Source organism: Cynoglossus semilaevis, unplaced genomic scaffold (assembly GCF_000523025.1).
Source record: "Cynoglossus semilaevis isolate Cse_v1.0 unplaced genomic scaffold, Cse_v1.0 scaffold621, whole genome shotgun sequence".
Lineage (NCBI taxonomy): Eukaryota > Metazoa > Chordata > Actinopteri > Pleuronectiformes > Cynoglossidae > Cynoglossus > Cynoglossus semilaevis.
Genome location: NW_007585125.1, coordinates 106,970 through 123,837, shown reverse-complemented (window position 1 = coordinate 123,837; position 16,868 = coordinate 106,970). Strand labels below are relative to the sequence as shown.

The window sequence follows — 16,868 nt, the reverse complement described above, 5'->3', positions numbered from 1 at the left end:
GGCGTCTGGTTCATTAGCAGGTTTCACCCCTGACGTCACTCTGGGAACGCCTCGTCCGAGCCCACACTCCCTCTCGTGGTCGACTCTTCAGCGCCGCCGCCTACGTGGGAATGACTTCTGTTAATTAACATAGCACAACAGCCGGTACAATCGCATCACAGTAAACACTGAGCAACACTACCTCGGCAAAGACTCCAAATCCTGCTTCTACAACTCCATACTCACCTTCTCTCACCCACGGCACACAGGACTTCTGATCCAGTCCCCGTTACCTCCGACTTCTCATGCAGTCCACGTTAGCCTCTCCGCCTTCAACCAGGATCCATCTTCTTCCTACTCCGTCACCTCCGGTCCCCCAACTCCTACTCACACATCACATTGGTCACACATTCGACAAATGACCACATCACCCACAAACCTCTACTCACTGTCCTTCCGTCGGGAGGCCAACCATGTCTTTCGCTGTCACGAGTGGACTCCAACGGCACACCACTTCCACCTGCTCTCCGTGTGCACAACTCCCAACGTGTCTGTTCACTTCTAAACAATGTTGATCACAACTTTTACACCATGACGACGACCTCTTTCTCCAATCCACTCACCACGACATGATTCCAAGAGCAAAGACTCTTCCACACCTTCCGCCGTCGACTTCTTTTCGTTTCAGCACAACATAAACATACAATCGCCTTCAACCTTAAGCCTGCTCAAACCTACTTCGCTAAAGCTAACACAAGCAGTACAAACGCCAACTGTGACAAGGACCTCCGAACTTACCTCACCTACCTTTGAGTCAGTGACCGGACCTGGTCCACCGACTGACATAACGACCTACACCGGCGGCTTTTATGCCGGCCGGCGACCTTTTCCGGGGTCCGACGTCACGCGCCGCGCCCATTTTTTCCCGCTCTACCGTTTCTTTGTCCCAACTCTCCTCTACCTTTCTTCTCGTCTTCCCGCTGACGTCTGCACCGTTGGAATCGTTTTCGCTTTCCAACACGCTGGCCACTACCGCTTTTACCGAACATTTTCAAAGGCGCGGGTTTGGCGAGCTGTCACCATTGCCTAGCGACAGACGCCACAAGCCGGCGCCGTTCTGTAGCTTTTCCTACCTGACTTTTTCCCAGTACCGCTTTGGCCCAGAGGCAATGTCTCTGTCATTGGTGCGGAACCCCAGGGTTCACCTCCTGTCCAAGATCGAATCCCGGTTACGTACCTCCCAGTGGACTCACCACCCGCAAGAAGGTTTAGGTACAGTGCAATATCATTTGGGTGGCACTGCTGCCCCCAATACAACTGTTGAGCAAAACTTCTTTTCAACTCTTACATTTACCACCTCACCTTCATATGACAAAAGTGTTGATATTTTACCTCTCTGCAAACTATCACACATCTTTCTGATTTTCACCTTTTACTTATCGGCCCTAAATGTAGCCTGTTAGCATTTCTACAGCCGCCGCGGTTCTCCACCACGTTTAGGGCAGTCATCGTCAACTGGATTATCAGTAACGGCAGTGATCATCAACCAGCGGCACATGGGCCGAATCTGGCACACCAAACAGTCCGGTCTGGACCACGACCAGCTTCCTGATCCCCTCCACACACACTACACGCCAATGTCATGATTGGTTAATCTTACATTACAAAAAGACATTTACAAATACAGCCACTAATAAAGCATCATGCCGTTGGTTTTCAACTTACCTTATTAATACACGGTTGAACGTTTTCTCCCTGTGCTCTCGGTGTCTGAATTTCTTTTGGCCTGTAATTACTGACTCTCACACCCAACAAAAACATACTAATGCTTTATCCAGGTGGGATTTTGTTTTACCTAACCACACTTACAAATGCATGGGATCAGTGTCATTCCCTTCTTTCTGACTGTTGTTAAAAATCCTTCTACGTTGATGTGCACATCTGTAGACATGCATACATATAAAAACCTACTATTTACTCAGCTCACATATATCTGTGGTTTGCAGAAATGAAAACAGCAACATACAACCCTCACAGCTGAAATATACGAAATATATAGGAACATAAATTACTTACGGCCTCCGACATCGGTAAAAAATAAAACTCATCCCTCATTGTACGGTCTTATCAAATGGAACTTGGGTGGCACTGCTGCCCCCAATACAACTGTTGAGCAAAACTTCTTTTCAACTCTTACATTTACCACCTCACCTTCATATGACAAAAGTGTTGATATTTTACCTCTCTGCAAACTATCACACATCTTTCTGATTTTCACCTTTTACTTATCGGCCCTAAATGTAGCCTGTTAGCATTTCTACAGCCGCCGCGGTTCTCCACCACGTTTAGGGCAGTCATCGTCAACTGGATTATCAGTAACGGCAGTGATCATCAACCAGCGGCACATGGGCCGAATCTGGCACACCAAACAGTCCGGTCTGGACCACGACCAGCTTCCTGATCCCCTCCACACACACTACACGCCAATGTCATGATTGGTTAATCTTACATTACAAAAAGACATTTACAAATACAGCCACTAATAAAGCATCATGCCGTTGGTTTTCAACTTACCTTATTAATACACGGTTGAACGTTTTCTCCCTGTGCTCTCGGTGTCTGAATTTCTTTTGGCCTGTAATTACTGACTCTCACACCCAACAAAAACATACTAATGCTTTATCCAGGTGGGATTTTGTTTTACCTAACCACACTTACAAATGCATGGGATCAGTGTCATTCCCTTCTTTCTGACTGTTGTTAAAAATCCTTCTACGTTGATGTGCACATCTGTAGACATGCATACATATAAAAACCTACTATTTACTCAGCTCACATATATCTGTGGTTTGCAGAAATGAAAACAGCAACATACAACCCTCACAGCTGAAATATACGAAATATATAGGAACATAAATTACTTACGGCCTCCGACATCGGTAAAAAATAAAACTCATCCCTCATTGTACGGTCTTATCAAATGGAACTGGGAAACAGTGCAACGCTACGGCTTTTTATGAAGTCTGACACGCAGATTTCTTTTATGCCATTCTCTAAAAACACATGACTCACACTTTAGTTGCTACATAACATCCCTCTACAGCAGTGGTCCCCAACCCCCGGGCCACAGACCAGCAGCGGTCCGCAGGTTCCATTATTTCCGTTTTACTTTTTATCTGATTCTGAACGATGCTTTCTTTTGAATAATTATTCCCTCCTTCACCTATGACTATGACTCACACTTGAGACGTGAAGATGCTCGTCTCCATCACAAACAACAAACGTCTTTGGGAAATTTCTTAGCGCAGGGGAAAGAGCCAGTGAGAAGACAGAAGAAAACTCTACGTCTTCAAAGAAAATTGCACCCAATTCCAGCCGACATGGCAAACACCTCTCCAATGAGGCGATGAAGCCTTCAAAACCGGCGTTCTGCATTGAAAGACTAGCGCCATGTTACGAGGATGCTGCTAATAAAGTGGCTAAACGTTTATTATTGTATTTAGGAAATACCAGTTTTTATTGGCCGTCTTATCGTTTAACCCATCCGTGGCACTACAAAGGTTGAGGACCGCTGGTCTACACTACCTCAACAGCACATTAAACTCAAGTGGAATCTGTTTTACGCAACTAAAATGGGTACATCAGAGCATCACAGCTGGTGTGTTACAGTTCTATAACACAGTCTGTGCCAGGGTAGTCCGGTAGGTTCAGCTCATATTTCTTCTGGATGTCATAAGGCAGAAAGCGCCCGGCCAAGAAGTGCTTGCCAGAGAAACTCATGGAGCACTTCTTCGGTGCTGTGAGCGAGATGAGAACTTCGGGGTGTATCCCGTCCTGACTCGGCTCTTCTACATCCCAACCTGAGGAAAACACACACAGGTACATGACATGTGGGATCCTGTTCATGTTCTCAGTTTTCATGCTCAGGATCAGCAGGTAGTGCATTCTGGGTACGACCACCCCAGTGCAGCGTTACATTTATCCTCCCCATTCACCTCCAAACTTCTGTCTGGACATCAGTGCTGCTGGGCAGCTGTCTGGAGGCTCATTTCTCATGTGTTTCATGTCTGATACATTGTTTTTGGTGAAAAGTAAATCCACCTGATGGAACATCCACACTGGCAATGGGAATCTTGACCTGCTTCAAGCTGCACAGAATACCAGGACGCGGCTCCTTAACATTAGTGGGGTCAGACTCTGGGCCCAGCATAGCATCAATCACTAGGTTGTAGGCATCGTTGATGAGTTGCACCTAAAAACAGACGTCACAGAAGATGAACTATTGACATATTAAAACATAGTCGCTCCCAACATATGACAAACCTTTGAGGAACTGTAATGTGTGAATCAATGTGCAATGAGTATTACGGCCACATTGAGAATACAAATAAATACGTCTGAGATTAATGTCGATACGTTTCAACAATAAAGTCAAAACGGTTTAGGAAAAAAGTTGTTATTTCATGAGAAACAAGTCATACATTTATGAGAGTCAAGCTGTAATTAGTATAAACATGACAAAGTGTCTGAAGGAAAACATTCTTAAAACCACATACTGCTGGGAGGTCAAATGTTAAATCCTAGTAGTATTCACATCCTTGTATTGTGTCTTCTTTCTTTCATGCCAGGCTTCTGGCATTCAACTATACATACTATGTATTTTTTTAAATACGTTTTGCGTATTTCTTTCTTTTTACTAATCTCTGGGCGGAAAGTACGGAACACGAGCAAGAACCAAAATGTTGCATTCACTGCAGACAGTAAAGCCATTCTACATAATTTTCCATTTCCTCTACTGAAATACCAACGGGATCTGTTTTCATGATCATCACGGAAAAGACAACCATACAACGTTCTACAACATTCTGGGTTTTTTTTTAAATTAAAAAAAAAAAAAAAACTATAACATGACTACACAATTCAGACCAGCAATTTAAAAGCGCTAGAAACAAAATGGGTTTTTTATTTTCCAGGTTTCGCTCCATCTTTGCTTGTTTTCTTGTTAAACTGCTTTGACCCGGGCAGACTTCTTATTATTTAACTGATGAAATCTATTACATTTGGAGTGGGGCAAGTGCTGTAAACTTTAAAGAGTGCTGAAACCCACAGGCGTTATTTCAAACTGAGAAGCAGCAGCTCCAGAAACATGACATTACTGTAAACGGGTAATAGTATTTAAAAACAAATGTGTCTGACCTCTGTGGGTAGATAGGAAAGAAAAGGAATGTCCATCTTTTCACACTGAACTGTGAAGTCCTGGTGTACACTCTGGGAGGAGCGTTTGGGGTGGTAGATGATGGGTTCATATTCCTACGACACATTGGAGGAGAGGACATTAAAAGACGGTCAGAAATGAAGCAAAGCACACAAAACATTTACACGGTTACTTCAGCCAGTAAATCATGACAAATTACTGTGTGTGTTTCATCAAAGGTAACTTTTAGATTGGGATGATTGCTTACACGTGATCAGCAGCTGCATTTCGGGTTAATTATTTTCTATTTGGAAGCACAATCAAACGAAACACTTGCAGACAGGAAGACCTGAGACGATCCGTGACCTCTGTGCCTAAAATACAGCCCAAACAATTGCTGTGGATTATGTTCCCGCTGCTGGTTTTCCACCTCAGCTGGACGGTTTTTAAATCTATTTTGGGGAGCTGATGGGAAAATCTATGCTGTTTATACATAACAAATCTTCAGGGGACGTCTGAAAGCACCGCAAATACTTGTGGTTTACAATCTGTGAATACAGAGGGGTCCTCGACTTCAGTCCAAGTTCCATTCTTGCTGTGTTAAGTACCTCGATATTCACCATAAGTCGTAAAACACATCAGTACTAATGTCACTCACCTCAGTGGTTACATCATAATCTAGGACATAAAAACACAACAACAGTCTGACTGATACCTGGGAGCCATGATGAACAGTTTGACCAGCAAATGTAAACAAAGCCGTCCACTGCCACATAGTTTTGCTCGCCAACTACGCCCCTTCTTAAATAATTAGGGTTTTAATGCCATCCTTACTATAAACATGCCTTACTATCATGAAAAATGCAAAAACAATAAAAAGTCCCCGAAATGCCTTTAAATACAACTTTATACACCAAAAGATGCTGCCAAGTGAATGCTTTGTGTTTAAAAGTCCAAAAAGTATTTTATATGAATATTTCAAAAATCACCAAAAACATGTAAATCTTTCAGAGTACAAAAAACTGTTGGACCATTGTGTTGAATCAATTAATCAAACTCTTTTCTTTGACTATTCAACTCTTTGTTTTTGACTATGGAACATGTCATTTGTTATTACCTAAAACTTTGCTAAATACAGTGAGATCTGAAACTTAGCCAAGCATAACTGTTGAATAGAAACCTTCTTAATATTAACGATAATTATAAGGCAGTCCAGAAACCACCCTTCCAACATATAGTACAGTTATTCATTAAAAACACAAAGAATTAAATGTTCCAACAACTTTATTAGGAAGTATCTCACATCCCCTGCCGAGGACTGGAATAACTTCACTAATGATGGTGTGACAGATTCAAATTCGTGGAAACAAGCTTTAAAATAAAATAACTTGCTAATGAGAGTAGCAGCAGGTCACAATATAAGGTTCTAGTTCTTCTAACTAAGCAGAACACTGAGACATAGTTTAACAAATAACAAAAACCTTTTATTAATTATTAATATTTTTTTAATCTATGCATATATTCTTTCCTCCACTTTATAGTACATACAGTAAATATTAATGTTGTATATAAGCACTGTGTGTGTTACTGTGATTAGAATTAAAGAAAGCATTGGAGAATTTCACATTCAACGCAACACATCTTGCCAATTTTGGTTCAATGCAATCTGCATGTTACAGTTCTGTAGCTTTGTCATGGACAATGAAAACAATAATGTAGTCTTATATACACCATATATATTACATTTTAACATTTAATTTTGTGATTATTGATTTTGGTCTTTCAACTTACGCCTCAATTTCATCAATTTTAACCACATCTTGACGGTAGCTATCTTGACACCAAGCAACAAACCTTTGTACAATATTCAACAGAGGAAACCCTCACAACAACCCTATCACTTGAGACTTCACATTTTTCATTGCTGTCAAAACCAAACCAGTCCTTTACCACTCGATGGCAGCAGACAAACACAACCGAACCTCTGGCAGCGGGGACATATTTTTTGCCAGTGGTTGGTGATGAGGACATTTTAGGGCAGAATTGTTTTGTGATGAAAACGTCCACCACCTAATTGTAACAGCTTTGGAGCACCAGGAGGTGGATCAGACTGCTGTTTCTTTACCCTGCTATGAAACATAACAGCCAATAAAATGCTGGTAACTACACGTTCCTCATGACTGATGATAACGAGGGGCCGACCGTTACCGAGAGAACACATCGTGTAGCGGTAATCACACAGAGCACTGTGGTTTTCCCCACCATCAAATGATCAAATCTAATCTGTACCATCTCTTTGGTAATGTGCAGCATGAAGGCCACACAGTCATCTACACAGATGCACTCTGTTGTAATCTCACCTGTTGGCTGGTACATTTTGCAGTGATGGATGAGTTGCCGGATAGATGACTGAGGCTCTTCTCTAAAGGTTTCCCCTAATGTCTTCAGGTTCATCGCTTTAGCCCAGAGTTTAGCCTGCGTGTAGTTATCCGTCACCGCCTAATGGGTTCACACAAACACAAACACAAATGTACTGATGCTCAAAGGAAACAGCAAATATCACAAACATCATATAGTGCTCACCAGTAATAGTTAGTTTTAATGGAAAAGGTTGATTTGAACGGAGGGACATGGGAGTGGTTAACAGTGTCATTATTTTGTGAATCTAATTTCCCCTGAAATATATAGATATATAAACACTATCACTTAAATTCACAGGTACGCATCTCAGGCCTGGATACATGGGGAGTCTTTCCTTACAAGTCCTACTGACCCATCCAAATACTTTACGCTCAAGGTACATCTAATTTGGAATTGAATGTACAACACTTAAGGTGAAATACAGAACTGTGTACTGGTTTTGATGCAGCTGAGTGAACCCGTGTTGATGACAAGTACACACATATAATATTACCCATGCACCCATCAATCCATCCATCCTGTCAGCCTTCTCTTCCACCATCCTAACTGTCACTAAGTCTTCTATTATTAATTTTTCAATCTTATTGTCATCGAAATCCTCATTTGTCTTTTTTGGAAAAGTAAATTGTTTTATCAGTTTGCCCAGTTAAGACCTTCACATTTCTGGCTTCCAGGCCCAATGATAGCTGATTATTATCATTATTATTATTATTATTTAAACAGAGTTTGCTTGGTCTTTCTTCAACAGTTGTTGAATGTTTAAATATGTACAGAGCCGGAGTGGTCCCCGTTTTCAGCCCAGGAGTTTCATGCCCACTTCGCTATGGAGTACACATATTAGATATATAACATGTCGATAATGAAATACAATAAAATCTTGTTTACAACTTAATTTAAATGTGGCACACAGTACATTGTACACCTGACGCAGTGGGTGGCAGTGATATTCCTTAATGCAGACTTCTAGGTTGGCTTAAGCGGAAAAGAACGCAACACTACACAAATTAACAGACTACAGGCTGCAGCGTCTCGCAAACTGTGCAGCTCTTGGGATTTTTCAAAACCGCCGTCTCTCGGGTTTACCGTGAATGGTGCAGTCAGCTGGGGACCGGTGGCAGAAAGCGAGAGTGGAGAGAGGATGATGGAGAAGGTGGTGGAGGCTACCATTCAGGCTACGACCGATGAGACCCAAGCTAAATCTGTGAGGTGTGGAATGACAGACGCAGAATTAGAAGTCTCTTTACAAGACAACAACTACCTAGTCAATCTACAAAATACTTTATGCTCATAAACACTTCTTCCTCAAAGCAGCTTTGCAGACAATCAACATGTTAGTGTCAACATGTATTCTTCTTTTTTAAAATGTGTATCTATGGACTTTGTGATTAAATGCATGTTTTGTAAATGTTAAGTGTTTTGCTATTAAAAGACTACACTTGTTCTGTTCATTCTGGAAGTATTCTGGTTGGGTTTTTAACTTAAAAAAAAAACCCTTAAGTAAAAAAAAAATTCAAATTTTTTCCCCCTTTACTTCTTTCTTTACCTATACCATACCCTTGACTTTGACAATGCACACAATGAGAAATCCCATTCACATTTTCCATATTTTGCTTAATTTCTGAAAATAAATGCAGATCATACACAATATTATTATTCAGGAACGTTTATAACAATCATATACAGCTCACAATGAATGGAATGAGCTGGAATAACCTTAAGTGCAAACGCCAAAAAATGATTACATGTTGCTAAAAAGTGACCCAAGTATCTGACAACAGCATTAAGGCACAATGAATGGCATGAGCTAAGTAACACTTTCCTCAAGCAATTACACATTGCAGTAAAATACTCACAAGTCCAGCAAACAACAAGTGATCTGCTTCAAATGAAGTTGCTCCTTCACTCCACCTGGTAGAGTCCAAGTCTTTTCCTGTTAAGACAATGGCACAATGAATGATAACAATGAGCTGGAATAAAACAATCAAAAGCTATTTTTTTTAAAGAGACTTGTTCAGTTCAGCAGAACTCATTTACCTCTTGCCGTCAGGGTGGAAAGCCACACAGTTGATGGGACCAAAATGACCTTTGACTCCTGCCAAACTCCTCCTCAAATGCAGCTTGGAAGAACCTGCAGATTAGAAGAACACGTTATTGTGCCACATGTTAGCACAAACAAACAGGTTTTCCTTAAGAGCAGCTACAAAAGTAGTCCCTTCCACAGCACAACCAACATTACAATTACAGTGGGTTGTATTATTGTTAATAGTGATGTGTAAACATTTAACTAATCACTATTAACAATAATACAAATACAATACTTTAAACAAATATTTCATCAGTACACAAAGGCCTTTGTTTGTAACAAAGTCGTGGCTACTTCATTGCTAATGCTAACACCACAGTCAGCTTTGAACTCAGCAATCTTTTATTCTAGCAGTCATCTCTCTTCAAGGCCTTAAAGTCACAGACAGTCAAGTCACTTAGCTTTATTGGACTGAATTCTGTCAACATTAAAAGGTAACACTAAAGTGTACCACTCATTTCTCCTAAGACGTACTTCAAATATTCTGAAGTCTATTTCAGTGGTAAGTCAGTTGATTCACATTACGAGAGGTCTGTCGTACGGACAGATTGACCAACACGCCTAGACTGAAGGACATTGTCATTGTAAATAAGTAGGACAAGTGGACACGCTCAAAGTAACCACACCTACTACTGTGGGGTTTTTTTTGTGTGTGTATCTTCTTATAACCCCCAGCAAATTGTCAATGTTTACTTCAGTTTACACATACTTACTGTACATAATAAACTGTCAATAAATATCTTTAATCACATTTTTCATTCACTTATTTCTGTTGTTCTACTTTGGAGTGGGGGTCTCAAGCACAAATGACTGGATGGTCACCTCACAATTCCATACATACGTATATAAACAACGACAAATCCAAGAGTTCAAAAGGAAAATAACACACATGATTACACATGGTTAAAAATGCCAGAGTTAGCCAAAAGGGTAGTTTTCATCTGTAGTCCCCTGGCCATGATGTAAGAAAGCACACAATACATACAATAATATAATACAAAACACTTACTATACACTTAAGAAATAATACGACATTACAACATATGACAACATAACATTTGATCATAACATTAAAACATCACAACAAGCCTATCGTTTAGTGTTGGCAGCTGTAGGTGTAGGTTCAGGACTTCTCCGGAATAATGACAACAAATAAACAATAAAAAAGTTCCTTATTTCATTTCTAAAATACTGTGTGCAAATGATTTCTTTAGCAGTAATCAGGAGGCCGTGTATTATCCGCAAATCCACCCATATCTGGTCCACCTTAAATCTGGTTTTATTCTTAAACTGTGTTTGTTTTCTACAATTTCAGGTCAGTTATTAATGTATGTATTTGCCACTTACAATATTATTGTCAATGTCACTTTTTGTGGAAAGTATAGATGCTCCAAAGTCTGTGAACAGCTGCCATATGACACCACTGTTACTCTGCTGTTCCCGAGTTGGCTTACAGCAGATTGCACTCCACTGTTTTGGCTTCCTGCTTCATCCAATCGAACGAACCTCCCACCCACAGTAAATCACCCTCCCACATGCTGCTGCAATAATCTACGCATAAACACAACAGCAAGATGTTTATGAGACAGTTAATGTACGATGAAAACATGTAAATGCTGTTTACTGGAGTGGAGGTACTGTCAGGGGCCGGAGTTCAGCAAAAAGGCTGAATGCCAGAGGTTCAATTCCAGACTTTGTCAAAGGGCACGTCCTCTACCATAATGTGCTCATTATACCCACAGCCACTCAGAGAAACATCCTTTCCTCCCTTTTTTTTTTTATTATATAGAAGGTTGAACATGTGAGTCAGAGACTGGAGCTGTGTTTGATGGTTTTGCTCCTATTTATTGGTTCCCAAAATAAAATAAATGAAAAAAAAAAACTCTGCAGACACAGATATGATTGACTCAAACAATAACCATGCAGTACACGACACAAGGAGCATATGACCAGGTTATTGGATGATAGATAAAATCACATTTGAAGATTGTGCTAATATGCTAATTTCTGGTTGGTGCATCCTTAACTCATCAGTTTTGTAAATAAACAGAGAGGCAGAGACAGAGGAAATCCATTGGACTTGTGTGCCACTGAGACAAGTGCTGGTTACAAACATGCAGTGGTGGTGTGTAAAAGCAGTCGATGAGCTATCATCAACCTCTGAGGCATTTAAACACATCCTGGCCATTGATCTGTTCCTGCTGCTGTTGGCTGTAGAGGCAAGCGCTTTGCTGAAATGAGATGCACAATTGATTCTGTTGTTACCATGGTGACATGGAAACCTGCAGCCATAATTTGAGGAAGCTACTCTAGTAATTTCCTAATCATTTCGCACTTGTCACCGACTGCTCATTACATCAAAGCTCTGTACCAGAGATTTAACAATGACATTTTTGTCCTAATCACTGAAACACACGCGATTATTAAGTTGTGTACAGTTTATCCATTAACTTTCACTGAAACGTGTTATTACTATACATGGCAGAATACAACTTCTGCACAGCATGGCACAGAGACGTACATATGAAAAAACACAACTTTACCTAGAAAAAAATTATCTTATAACATTATATACACTATATAATATATAGTGTATATAATAGTGGATTTAATACAATTATTTTCGCAAGTCGAGTCTTTGGGTAAGCTATTACTAATACCACAATAGATTGAGGTTGTAATATTACATTCATTCACATTACAGATTACAGATTTTAATATTACATTCATTCACATTACAGATTTTTTTTGTTTGTCAACTGCATATAGTAACGGTTGCCAGTTTTCCAGCTATCAAACCCAATGCTTATACTTTTACATTTTGTCAGAAATATGCTCATATTAAGCCTGATCTTCAACAAAATCCAAATTCAAAATTCAGATTTTGAATATAATACATGTATATTCAAAAGGGGTATTAGTTTGTAAATTTTTTTTATTTTTTCAAACCATGCCCACACTCATACACCCACAAAGAACACCCTTGAATGTTGACACATATCTTGTTTAGAGCAATATTCAAAATCCCCTTAATTTCTCCTGGGCGGGTCTATAGCGATAAACACACTCATTGGGTTATAAAGTCTGATTTGGCCGCAGGTACAATACACAAAGTTATTAAACTAAAAACAAACAAACAACAAAAGTACCAAATGTAGATTTATTTTCTAATTAGGAAAATGAGGTATAATGTTCCAACTCTACCTCTTATTTATATAAGTCAACAAACATTCCCAAGGGGCTACTGTGCGGTTAAAAATTCAATTAGATCTCCAGTATTGCTTTTCTGAGATATCATTTGAAAATTAATAAAATTAATAATAGATCAAGGTTGCATGCAGTGACCTGACAGATAGCAACAATTGACGAGTTACAGACAGTCCCAGCACTGAGGCTGTTCCTATTTTCTGTTGCGTCTTACTATTGTCGTATATCATTTCTCTTATATATCACATTGTCTTACATCGTATTATCCTAGCAGGTTTCAGGTTTCTTCTGTTGCTAAAACAAAACATAACCAGCCTGAAGTACAGGCATACAGACTGACGAGTCATACTCGAAAATGACGTTATGTGGTCAATGAGAGGGTCGGGGGCTCGATCAACACCGTAGGATTGAGAACTTAATCAGGGTCCTGTACCGACATTACTCCAAGATACTAAGTTTTAATAACTTGACCCTAATCTTTTGTTCATTACACTCTGCACTGTTAGTGTGATCTCCCGTGGCTTCTTTCTGTCGGTGTGCGACTATATTTATTCGCACTAATTATCCCTCATTTTGCTCCAGCTATCTCTGTCTGACATGAGCGCAAACATGTCGCGCCTGATTAACTGTCGATGAGAAGATTTAATTAAGCCGTCAAAAAAACTCACAGTTTATTCTTTACGTTGGGTTAATATGGTTATTAACAGAGGCATCAGCTCACTTGTCTGAAATAAATACACACACACACACACACACACACACACACACACACACATATATATATGTATATATATATATATATATATATACACACACACACACACCTTAGGGATGCAATGATACACTCAACTAACAGTACAACATGATTCATGATTTTCAAACACTGCTTAAGGTGGTAAACCAGAAAACTATATAAAAGATAAGTGAGCAGATAAAATATATCTTCTCTATCTTCTCAGAATCTCAGAGTCTTCTTTATCTTTGTGATTTATTGATAAATAAACCGAAAAACCTGATTTATACCTCCGATACAATGCCACATTCTCGACATTTTTTTTTTCTTCAAATGTCATCTAATCTCCTCCTAATCCAATTTCTATTGAATGTAATGTGAAAAATGAGGCTGGTAATCCAAAAGTGACCAACGTTAGCTGTTGGCATTCCGTCTTGGTACACACCATGATCTCATTCCTTTTTTTAAATACCTTTAATTCTCTTCCTGCTTTACCTTGGGGAGTGGATTAATGCAGTAATTACCAAAAGTGTAGTGTTTGATCTCATTGTTTCAACAAAGTCCTTGAACATACTTGTGCACGGGTTTCTGCTCCAAAAAAGCAACCGCTGTGTTACAATGAGATGCCGATGGAGTGTGGCTGACCTGCAGGCAATTCCTGATACTTCATAAATATTTGTTAAATTAACTGAGACTGACCTGATACTGAACCTCAGCCTGCAGCAGCTCCCTGATAAGACACTGTGGGAAGCTGTGGAATATTGAAAACCAAACATTCTATTGAAGCTGGGCACTGGAGTTGAATCTAACCCAATGCCTCTGTGAAGACAAACACTTCTCTGCCTATTGTGCGTCCATCAACTGCTACACTAACACTTTCATTTCCTTTTAAGTGATCGTGTCTTTGAATAATTCGTGGGGCACAAAGAAGGGATAAACACAGGTCTGTTTGAAGTTTTTCATCTAAAGTGGAAAATCATTGGAAAACCTGACCAGCAATCTGATTTCTGCACAAGACAACAAACACCCTGGGGAACTATTAAAGAAATATTCATACCACTCTGTGCTACATGAAGTCACGTGTAAAGCAGGGGTGTCAAACATAAGGCCCATACACCAAATGCTGCTCGCTTGGGGTTTCAATCTGGGAAGCTTGATGAATTTTGAAAATAGAAAGTACCCTTCATGTTCAGGAAACATTTTGTAAATTTATATTTCCTTATAATTAATAAAAACATTATAATCACATATAATTAAGATTTATCTAAGTACTTATTATGTTATGATTGTTCTGGTCCAGCTCACTTGACATTTGATTATGTTGTAAGGGGCCCCTGAACCAAAATGAGTTTGACACCCCTTAAGACAAATCCAGAGCATTTGAGGCAGGGGCTCAATGCTCTGGGTTACTATATTAATGCAGGGGTGACACAGCGCCACACACACAGCCCTGACATATGTACCACACAATCAAAATATTTTCCCACCTCTCATTTCGGTGACGTTTGTTAGACGTTTGTTAGATTCATCTCCGTTTCCTGATCATCATCTTGTCGGTTCACTGAAATACATGAACATAGATATAAAAGATCAGTCACAGGATATAACACAGGAAATAACAAGAAGTTATGAAAGTATGAACTCACTCAGGATTTTCTTTTTCATCAACTGCAGCGTTGTTTTTCAGCCATAGCACTTAGCTGTTTCCTGAAGATGGTGTAACAGAAATAAACACACTGAAGCTAAAACACAAAGTCATGAAACAAGTGGTGACGAGAGAGGAGACACTGCATCATGTTCTCTCAGGTCTTGGTGCAGAACAAAACAAAGCCAAGACAGAAGACATTTCTACTTACATTTATCTGGAGGCAGGACTGAAGGCTCCAAATAAAGGAGAATGTTTCCATGGCGTCCGCACAACAAGAGACAAATCCCATAATTCATGTTGGGATTTCATTTGAGCCACACACATACACACACACAGACACTAACACAGGTGTTACTAATGGTATAAAGGCTGTGGGGTTTGAACAAAAGCTTCATCAATGTGATTAACACCTGTGTTCTCCAGTCCTCCTGCCAAAATGACTGACATGGGATTTAAAAAAAATGAATGACATACGTCCCTAAATTAAATGCAGACTACATGATCTACTTTGCTATTTTCTCGGATATGTTACTTATATCTAATCTTTCTTTATTTGAAAAAAACACTTTTGGGAGAGAAGATGGAGGTGATCCAGGCTGACATCAGGAGAAGAAAGGTTAAAACCTAAACACCACACCTGTCCATCACAGGTCCACGCCCTAATAACGTCATATGTTTAAAAACAAATCTACAGGTGATTTTTAGTTGGCCAGGCGGACAGAAAAAAACCACAGTAAGAAAATGGGATTTCAACCAGTGACCTTGTTGTGGTCACATTTTTTTTTTTCACCAAATTTGGACCACACTTTTCCACAGACCAACATGTTTTTTTGTGAAGGAAATGAATACCATTTTTTCTTACTTTTTCCACTCATTTGTTCAATTTAAATGTAACCTTATTTTTAATTCAAATGTAGTCTTCTGCTTTCAAATCATTAGGACCTAAATCAATTTTCAAAGAAACTCTTCAGAGACATTTTTGTTTTACTCATTTGTGCTTAAGGTAATTTGTGAGCTAACTGGTGCATGAAAAGAGCAGTGACTGAGTCAAAAGATGAAGCTGTCGGAAGTGATTGTCCCCAAAATAAAATACCATGCACACTAACGTATATATTAAAAAAACAAAACAAAACAATTCTGTGCAACCTAGAACCAACTAATACCCAGCTCTACACAGCCAACCATCCTGGTTGTTAGGGTTTGTATGTTTTCTGTTTAAAGGATGGATGAGGATGCCACCACTGCAAAACATTCTTTTTTTATATTTAATTGTTTCACATTAAAAACACATCATGAATGTAGCGTCACACAATGATGAAAAAAAAAAGCTGTCCGTAAGAACTGACAATAGAAGCCAAAGACAAAAGAAAGAACTAGAGCAGCTGCCACTAAGAGAAATTAGACAGGTTTTCATGTCACGCCATCTTTTTTTCCTGAAGCCATAAAAACATGAGAAAATACACAGAGACAGCAAGTTGAGCCACAGATGGGAAACCATATTCTAAACAGTCCCACAAAACACTTGTATTCATTCCTACCAGTGATGTACATTACCATGATGACAGAGACCATGCTCGAAGGATCGTGGAGCAGAAACAGAAAA

At 39.6% G+C, this 16,868-nt stretch overlaps 1 protein-coding gene across 1 annotated transcript; it reads right to left on the bottom strand.

Moving 5' to 3' along the window:
• Positions 1 to 2,126: 2,126 nt before the first annotated feature.
• On the bottom strand, positions 2,127 to 8,761 carry LOC103398763 (yjeF N-terminal domain-containing protein 3-like). The gene is made up of 5 exons (XM_025053791.1): positions 8,678 to 8,761; positions 7,534 to 7,608; positions 5,176 to 5,289; positions 4,081 to 4,231; positions 2,127 to 3,839 (listed from the first exon to the last, which is right to left on the bottom strand). The coding sequence occupies exons 1-5, from the start codon at positions 8,759 to 8,761 to the stop codon at positions 3,643 to 3,645; spliced, it is 621 nt and encodes a 206-aa protein (XP_024909559.1). The 3' UTR covers positions 2,127 to 3,642.
• Positions 8,762 to 16,868: the final 8,107 nt, after the last annotated feature.

Bases quoted from the DNA above. Each gene is read 5' to 3' on its own strand.
- LOC103398763 (XM_025053791.1), bottom strand. From the start codon at position 8,761: ATGGTAGCCTCCACCACCTTCTCCATCATCCTCTCTCCACTCTCGCTT. The intron at 7,609-8,677 runs GTAAACCCGAGA...TGAAGACATTAG, and splicing joins AGCTGACTGCACCATTCACG to GGGAAACCTTTAGAGAAGAG. The intron at 4,232-5,175 runs GTCAGACACATT...GTCTGTTTTTAG, and splicing joins TTTCCTATCTACCCACAGAG to GTGCAACTCATCAACGATGC.